We start from the raw sequence: 9,351 nt of genomic DNA, 5'->3' as shown, positions 1-9,351 counted from the left end.
CAAACATATAAAAGTCATGTCCTGGGTCAATCTTCACCATAACAAAACACTGATGCCTATTAAACTGTGCTTGGGGACTGAACAAAACTTGGCACTATTCTTAATTCTGAAGCAAACCTAAACAACTGGGTATTCATAGATATCACTGCACAGTGGTGCTTTAATTGGCTTGCAAACTACTTTTGTTGTATTAAGGAAAGTGAGAATTTTTTTTTATATATGTAATCTTACTTGAAAGATGCATTGCAAAAAAGAATGGTGTCCCAATCAGAACTGTAATACTGTTTATAAAACATTTTAAGCATGTGTGGCACAGCATGAAGCTCTTGAAATGCCTCCACTTCTTCAGAAAAAGTCTTAAAGAACATTTCTCAGAGGATGGGTGGGCACAAAGTACCAAATAAAGGGAAAATGACAATGAGCATTAGTTTCCCAGCAAAAAGATGTCTTACATCACACAGCAGATCAGAAATAAATAAGATGAAACTTGAAGAGTATGAATATAAATCCTCAGATGATGCTACAAGAGTCACAGGCTTCACCAAATCAATGGCAATATATTTTGTTAAGAATAATGCAGTTATTATATACAGTATGTTTATCAGATAATGCCAACCAACAATACACTAAATTAATGGCTGTTAAACAAAAAATATACTAAACCAACATACTTATAAAAACAGATGGCAACCCCCCAATTATGCATAGTTACATATGATAAAAGTCCAGCTCCCTGGAGTCCAATGGGTTGACACCTTCAAGCATAAGGAAGTAGTTTTCTGAAGCATAAACATAATTAACAGAACCCAGTCAAGATGTAGGGGAATTACACTGTCAAAAATCTCAAGTCCAATCACAAAACTCTCTGTAAATGTTTCCACTGCATAGCTGCAATGGGGCAGTCATCCATGCAAAGGTTTTACACTGTCATATTTCTTCAAAGGACCTTCTAAAGGATGTGCTATTTAACAAAGTGGTAATCCAGACAAAACCAAAAAATGTGACAAACCCAGAGCACTTAGGTTCAGAAGCACTTACTGAAGAATCCATAGCCTATTTACAGTGTATTGTGTATGACTGTAAACTATTAAGTTTCTCCTGCTTATTATTTATTATGTGGCATCTTACTCTTCATAGTTTTTCTACATACTAAGAAGAAAAGAGTCTTCTCCCCAAGAAACAAGCTTCTCTGATATGGGAAGCCACCATGCCTGTATCTTGCTTTGCTACAGTAAGGCATGTACAATGAACGTGACAATGTCAAATCCCCACGGATCATGACAAAAAGACTCTGTTCTTCCCTTTGTTTCTCGCTCAGCTTGTCTGCTCCATTCCAACTGTGCATGTCAGTCAGCATCCATATGTTCTTGTCTAGTAAGTAAAGGCTTCCCATCTGTATCACCAATCTTTTTTTGCATCTCTTCCACTGCTTTCAGCAAAGCTGCTCGCTCCTGCTCAAGAGTGAGAATGGCCTGCTTCAGTTTGCTTTCATTGGTCAATAAGACCTCTACTGTAGCTTCAAGGTTTTGGATTTTTCCATTAGCCACCTTTCAAAGTCAAAAGATAGAAGGAGAGGGAGGAAGGACAGGACAGGGAAAAAAAAAGTAAATTCATTAATGACTGAAACCATCTTTAAACTTTTTTTTGAGATACATGAATACATACAAAATACTTAATAAATTACAAAAAATTGCAAAGTTAAATGCAAGTATGAATGTTATTAAATCAGTGCACTTTAGAGTACAACTATGATTTTGTCTATAAGAAGAAACTTCCCTGTCTCAACTTGATTGCTTTGGTTAGTTCACAATTAAACTCAGAATATAATGTAAAGTAATGAAATTAGAAAGCCACCAAGTTTGCAAATTTTATACCAAAGAACTGCAGGTTAAGATAAGCTTCTGTGTGGTTAAGTAGGGAGGCATTTTTGGCCAGTCACATTTGTTGCTTTGCAAAGCAAAGACAACTCAGCCTGTTAGCTGCGTCCTCGTTTCATCTCAACATCGAGTCCAATGAATTTGGAGGCAAAGGGGAAGGAGGGGATTTAGAGCAATATGCACATGGAAAATGCATCTTGAAAAATTAAAAAAATGCTCCTCCAAAAGGCTGCACATATTGGCATTCTACTTCACAGGGAAACAAAGTGTTAGATCGTTCAAACTCATCATGTGAGATCTGTAGCTGAGATACTTTGACAACATCAAATATCTGTTTGGACGTTTCAGCACTGGATAACAGTTGGTGACAAGGGTACTGGATGGTCTTGGCTTTCAGGGAAGTATTTGCCTTTCTGATGAGCTCACTGCCCTTTATGGTGGGTAAAAAAGTTCAGCCTTTGCAGGCAAAACATTGACAAACTCACATTATCTGGTGATGCACTGTAATTGTAATAAAAAGTATGTCTTTACAGACAATGTATCCTATCTCTAATGTATCTCTAAATTGTGACACTGGAATTAGTTTTCCCATTTTTGATAGACTACTATCCCTGCTGTAAAATAAAGCAGTGACTGAAAATGTAAAAATGAAGTTGAAAAAGCACTTGGTGTCTTTTTAGTTATCTTCCACAGCTACGATTTTAATTTCAAGAGAAGAGACAGTGTGATGAATCAAGTTTTCACTAACTACAAGCATATGCTCTATCCATCCCCCTCTCAGAATTTCTTCTGCATTAAACTTTAAGGGTTAAACTAAATAAAACTTGAAAGTGGCTACACTTTGAAGTCACTAGACCAAACACTGTGGTGTAGAACAGTCTCTTCTGAAAAGGTGTATAAATTAGAATGATAATTAAATATGAAATATAAATTGTACCTGCAATTCTTCCAGGAGATCAAAGTTTTGTTTGCGCAAGCTACTGTTTGCCTTTTCTAATTTATCCAGTCTCTGATTGTCATTTAAAGATGAATCTATAAGCTCATCCTGAAGCACATGATATTCAACTTCATAAGCTTGCAACTGTTTGGCAATATCCATTTCAAACACCTGTTGTATATAAAAATATTATTAGATGCTGTGCAGATCAAAACCATAGCTCTTTCAATGCTTTAAAATCTATGGGTCTAGATCTAGACTTAAATATCTAATGACTGCATACAAATAAAAGGCCTTACTTTTTGGCATTCACATTTCCTGCTCTGGAAATGGCAATACTCTGGCAGTAGGGTGCAATACACTGGCATTAGATCTACTTAAAAACTTTGCCACTGATTTGCTGCCTGACTTCAGCAAAACTACTTACACTAAAGCTTTCAAGAAGTGTAGACTTTGTAGGGTATTCCCCTTTCAAAATTTAATGCATCTCCGGTTGGCATAAACCCTCCTAGACATACTTGAAATTAGTTGTCACTTTAGAAAATGTGTGGCCCAAACCAACGTGTCCATGTAAAAGTGTAAGGTTAAGCAGAATAAAAGCTTTAAATGAAAACCAGTAAAATTTGCTGGCTTTATTTATAATTCTACAGTACCTTTACAGACTGACAGAAAATGAAATAATCTATCCTTACACTAATAAACTTAATGGAAACATTATGTAATGTCCAAGTAGATTTCTATTACTGTTAACTATGAATCACTGAAATGAATGCTCAGCCTTATACATGAGTATTAAGAAAACCTTCTATTTTAAAAGCAGATAAATAAATTGAGGTGCACAGAGTGACCCAAGGGAAAAAACCCTACTATTGTATTTTCCTTTTTCTAGGTTTTGGCAAGCATTTGCCTTGAAATAATTTATGGCAAATTCATATGACTCCAATGTCCCTGAAGTATTTATCTCCTCTAAAAGCAGTGAAGATGGTAAATTAAAAGGAAAAGTGTGCCAATCACAGAACATAGAAGAAATAAAAGTTGATTTAAAGATACATCTGAAAAATAGCCCAAGAAGAGAAGTTCATGGGTTATTCTTTATTTTTAAACTTCTTGTACTTTATTCCTTTTGTAAATGAGTCAAATGTCAAATCCTATCTAAAATACCTGCTGAAATAACAAGAACAATTTCCTATTTTATTTATCTGCGCTGTCTACAAAACTGTAACTGTTGGTTAAAGAAAACATCAGTTTATGAAATGTTTCAGTCACATGGTACATGTGCTAAAATACCCTATCTCACAGTTGTATAACAGCAGAAACATATATACTGAGCTTTTAAGTATAGATGTATTTCAGCCTTCTGTAGAATAGATGAATAGCTGTAGAATAAAGTCAAATTTTGAGTTTGATTACACATATGGAACTTTCATTTTCTGTAGATCTGAGCATCTCTGGAGAAGACATTCTGTTGAAATTTCAATAAAACAAGCAGTGCAATTCAGCAGGGCAGAATGCTAGTTCCTCTCATGACCTCTGCCACTTCTAGCCTCTGTGCTCCTGAGGAAGGAGGAAAATCCCTGCTGTCATAACCAGAGTATCAAATCTGAAAGCGGGGGAAACATGAGGCAAATCAAAAGTTTGACTTGAAAACTAGCTACCAGAAGGCATGTTAAGGCATGTGAACCAAAGGCCATGCTACAGAAAGTGTGAGGAGCACGAGGATTAGTCCAGGAGCTCCGTATGGACTGCAGGCCTGGTCAAACAGCTGCTCTCTTCAAAGTCAGCCCTGATCAAAGTATGGGAACTGCTCTCCCTTCAACTCACTTCTACCTATCCACTTCAAATTTAGAGCAGTCAGAGTTGCCTAAACAGAACATCTCTCCTTCCTGCTCAAAGCACAGTTTTCTGCAGGTCACCTAAACACTGCAACTCTTTCAGCCTGGTAGGTAACACACAACCCCCTGAGGCCACTGGAAATTGCCTGCTTTTCTTCCCCTCGCACAGACTTTCTACTTCTCCCCTCCTTCCTTTCATAGTAAGGACGAGGACCAATTTTTCTGATCCTAATATGAGCATGTGTCCCCTGGAAGCTTTTCTGCCTAGGCTCAGAAGGGAGCCCCTCACAAGCCTGCAGCAATGTGCTGCTGCCTGCTTTCTTTGTGAAGCCACAGGCTTTGATCTCCTGCAGCCCTCAGTGAGTTGTGGGCATCTCCAGTTCTGCGCAGTACAGCCCCTGTGCTTTGGACCACAGAAGGCCTTCAGAAAAACAGGCTAATGCCCATCTTCTATTTGCCTGCTGCAGTTTAGATGTCAAGTGTGACAACACTTAAGGTTTTTAAACAAGCAAGCTTTAACTGCAATAATTTGTGATTTTTTCAAATTCCACAGTTATCGTTTGGAGTATCCTGCTAGCTTAGCAATATTGCATCATTTTCCTTGTCTGCTGTTAAAAAAAAAATTATCAAGGACTCCCAGTTTTTGCTATCGAGAGTCACTGCTCATTGCAAGAGCCTGCACTGCCCCCTGTGCTCCTGGCAGAATGACGTTTTTACATACCGAACCAGCACCATAAAAGCCAGTACAGACAAAGTCAATGGAGGGAGGCTTCTAATTTCATTAAGTAAGGTCAACACTTGAAAGGTTCTTGTAAGTCAATTTTTGCTTCCGAAATGAGACTTGGAGGGCAAGATTCTTTCATTAAAGGCTTCATAAAGTGACTATAACCAACATGTAGATATATGAATAGTAAGCTACTATACAAGTCATCTGCGACCAAAAGTTTTCAACATCTTTGGAACTACAATAACACAATTCTCAGCTAGAAGTAGCACACTGTTGGAGTTTTCTGTCAAGGAAAAGAGCATTCCTTTGCATACCTCTCATACGTTCAGAATATTTCATACCTGACTAATGGTCTTTTCCATCTGTACCAAACCCAAGTTGGGGAGAGTGCTTTTAATAAAATCAACAATAGTTTCTAGGTTCTCATGCTGCAGAATCAAGGGCTTGTGACTTCCCAAAAGGCTTAGAGCCACTTTAAATATAGCCTCTGATCCCTGAAGAAAGAGCATATCTGCCGAAAAAAAGAAAAAAGATTCTATCAAGCAATCACATCTTTTGACAAGAATGTTAAAACAATAAAATATCCAAGGACAACTACTTCTCATAGGACCAACCTGGAGGTTAGATATATTGTGCCAGACACATGCTTTTGGCTATGGCTTTAGAAGTTTTATAGGATCAAGATTATTACTGTGAATAGCACACTTGACTATCACAATCACTTACTAATTTCTTCACTTAGTTTTCACCAAAAAAAAAAATCCAGTTGAAATTTAAGCTAAGTACACAATAAACCAGGTAGTAGAGTTTGTCAGTGTTGCCACTTTCTGTGCATGTAATAGTTTAGTCGGCTTTTTTGACGTTCATGAGAATACAAATTTGAATAGAAAACTAATCCCAATGCCCTTTAAAAATCCTAATACAACAGGTAAAACCTAAACCTGAAGACACAACTGAAGATCTGAAATTCTGTTCTTTTCTCATCTGGTGGAGAAAGCTGCAAAACCTCAGCTAATACAACACTGAGCACATGAGGCTAAATGCACACTTTCCAGCAGCATCAGGTTTCATATGCATATGTTTATTTTTAGTGTGTGTCTCAACCACTTCTGTTAATATTCTAATGACTATATTCATAAGTACCCTGAAATCTTAGTAATACAGCTCAAGTGTAAATATTGCAGGTGGCCCTGCAATGACAGCACGTGGCATACATTCAAGCACACTGAAACCACAGTATACAGTGACCTTTCAATGTAACATCCTTTCTTTCCTTGTCCTTTACAAAGTGCCTATGTATTTATAAAGAAATAGAAGTCTGCAATGAAAGCATCAGACAATAAAGCCATCTTCACAAAACCAACCTGTATAAACAGCATTGCTCTGCATTTGACTTTCCTGCTACTGTAACTCAGAATCTGTTTTATTGAGGGACTTGCTATAGGCAGAAGCATCTAACATATGAAACAATACTGATGGAGGGGAAAAAGGAAAAGTAGATACTCTGGGTTTTTATCATATTTCCTAAATGTGTACTTATTTTGAAAGGGCTTTTCTTTTTTTCTTTCCCTGCTTTGTATTTGAAGCTGTGAATGAAGTCACAATCACATACAAAGTAGCACAATGGTACCAAAAAATAGTATGTCTTATTAAAAAAAAAAGGAATAAAGAAAGAGGAAAAAAAACACCACACAGTAAGGGAAACAACTACTAGCAAAACTACAGGTATCTTTGATGTAGCGAAAAACCTATGAAAACACTGGCTAACTGCCTTTCTTAGTAAATGCAAACTCTTTCCGAATTTGTATCACAATGAAATTCCCGCCTTGCACTTTTTCGCTTGTACTGTTGAAGCCATAACTCATTTCACTCTCTTTCTCTCCAAGAAAGAAAAGCACAAGTAATAACTAACCATAAATCTTGCACTTTGCTGCTGTTTGTCCTAAAAGTAGTGTAACATTTTTCAACTTTGTGCTGACTTGAATTTGAACTCCATAGGCAGGAATGATTAAAAAGTGGTAACTGAGCAGGCATCTGCTTCAATTCTCTATTGAAACTCAAAACTATGGGGAAAATGGTTATAGGGAAAGCTCTATACTAGGACAGGGAAAGCTAAAGAGCAGCTAGGAAACACAAAATGAAAAAAAGGAGAGCTGAAAATAATGTGTATTTATGATTCAGCACCTGCTCCATAATGATATGCAGATTAACTCAAGGTGACCTAAAAGTTGTTAATTAATGTCTGTACGAGCTGAGTTGGTAATATACGGCTCAAATCCCTCTCTCATTTAAAACAGCCAGTAGTTAACAAAGACTTGTTTGTTATCCACTCCCCCCACTTCCTGTTAAGTGGGCTTCCTGCCAACAACAATACAGTGAAGGTACCCAAATTAATGTCAGCATGACTGGCAGCCCACGGGATTAAAAAAAATTAAGGTTTATATACAAACTTGAAATAAAATAAACACTATTCTATCAAGACTCCTTTATTAATAAGTAAGCAGGGGTACTAACGAACACATATTTCTTAACACTGTATTTTAATCAGATCCTGCTCAGAAGAAATTTGGACAGATAATTAAAAAGTTAAAAGGAGTTTTGCTATTTGACTCATAAAACAGTCTAACGCACTTCTTTTACATATTGCCTGTATGATGCCTGCAAAAAGCACATTCTATGGAAATCTAAAGGAAGTGGTCTGTAACAACTGTGTTACTAAATAGCAGTGGGCTAGCTTCAGATATCAAAGGTTCAGAGATACCATGCTAGAAAGTGGCAGTGCAATCTCACAGTCTTAGTAACTGATAAATCAGTTACTTCAGCATCAACATTCTTACATCCCCCAAGGGTCTAAAAAGTGAGCAATGAAAACATACGTATATTTCTGCAAAAGTGTACGAACACTTAGGTCAGAAATTATTGGATCCTAACTTGCCATACTGCTAATGATAAGCACTAGCAAAGTGACAGCTTAAGTCTTTTTTAGGTTTAAAGTTATGTTTCAGAGTCTTTAGTATAGGTGAAGATGAGATTTTATTTTCTACTGTAAGAAAGTATCCAATGTTCTCAACCTACATAGCTCTAGTAATCACTGTTTTAAGGAAACTACTAAACACTTTGAAACATTAAAAATTGCAAGTGTTGGTCATGCTGAAATTTCTCTCTAAAAAAACAACTGAGGTTTTTAAGAGGCAACAGTTTCCGTCACACATGATTTGCTCTCCTTGATCTAAAATCAGATGTGTGAAGATCATGTATCTGTGCCTTCTATTCTAATGCAAACTCTTTGTTTTCTAAAGCCCTACAATCCTGCAATGACAGGTTAAGTACTAATCTGTGTATTAAGGCAGAAATCCAGATATACTGGATATACAAGGCACTTTTATAACCTCACTGCAGTCAATTGTCCAATTCAAAGACTCTTCTTACCATGTACAATACTATGAATGATTAAGAATAATTGAGAGATAAACTGATTATAAACTCAGTGTTTAACACTCACATACAGCACTTCATTTAATTCCTACAGATTATTAGTGTCAGCTAGATACTTGTTGAAGTACATTAGCCTACTTTGAACTCTTCCAGGAAAAAGAAACCCTGCTGTTTTACCTGGAGTTCAGATGCTAATCATAGGACATACAGTTCTGCTTAGATATATACACCATCCTTTTCACTGTGATTTTTTCTAGCACTACTTTTAGCATGCTCTTAAACAGAAACAAGACAGGATTCTTGTTGGTTCTTCTTGGGCTCTATATTAATTATTTGTGGTAGATAAGACTATGTTTTTTTTAAGTCAGGAAAGTATCAATATTAATACCTTAAAAAATAATTTCTTCATTGCATCTCTAAAATGAGGCTGACTAAGGAAAATGAAAATAGCTTCTCATCAGACAAGAGGAATTGGAGAGAAAGCTCTAATCTACCCTGTGGAGGATCAATTGTCGGATTGGGAAAGATACAAGAAGTGGAGAG

At 36.7% G+C, this 9,351-nt stretch overlaps 1 protein-coding gene across 9 annotated transcripts in view; it reads right to left on the bottom strand.

Moving 5' to 3' along the window:
- Positions 1–208: 208 nt before the first annotated feature.
- Positions 209–9,351, bottom strand: part of TBC1D1 (TBC1 domain family member 1) — a 106,744-nt gene continuing 97,601 nt past the window's right edge. For all 9 annotated transcript variants that reach the window (XM_027686480.1, XM_027686484.1, XM_027686485.1 and 6 more), the window contains 3 exons: positions 5,715–5,884; positions 2,815–2,985; positions 209–1,547 (listed from right to left, as the gene is read on the bottom strand). In XM_027686480.1, coding sequence (XP_027542281.1) covers positions 1,347–1,547; positions 2,815–2,985; positions 5,715–5,884 — 542 coding nt within the window. In that variant the 3' untranslated portion in view covers positions 209–1,346. The remainder of the gene's footprint in view (positions 1,548–2,814; positions 2,986–5,714; positions 5,885–9,351) is intronic.

This window comes from Neopelma chrysocephalum, unplaced genomic scaffold (assembly GCF_003984885.1).
Source record: "Neopelma chrysocephalum unplaced genomic scaffold, ASM398488v2 Primary Assembly neopelma1_71, whole genome shotgun sequence".
In the NCBI taxonomy this organism is placed as follows: domain Eukaryota; kingdom Metazoa; phylum Chordata; class Aves; order Passeriformes; family Pipridae; genus Neopelma; species Neopelma chrysocephalum.
The sequence above is the reverse complement of the archived record's forward strand: the minus strand, read 5'-3'. Positions and strand labels throughout refer to the sequence as shown.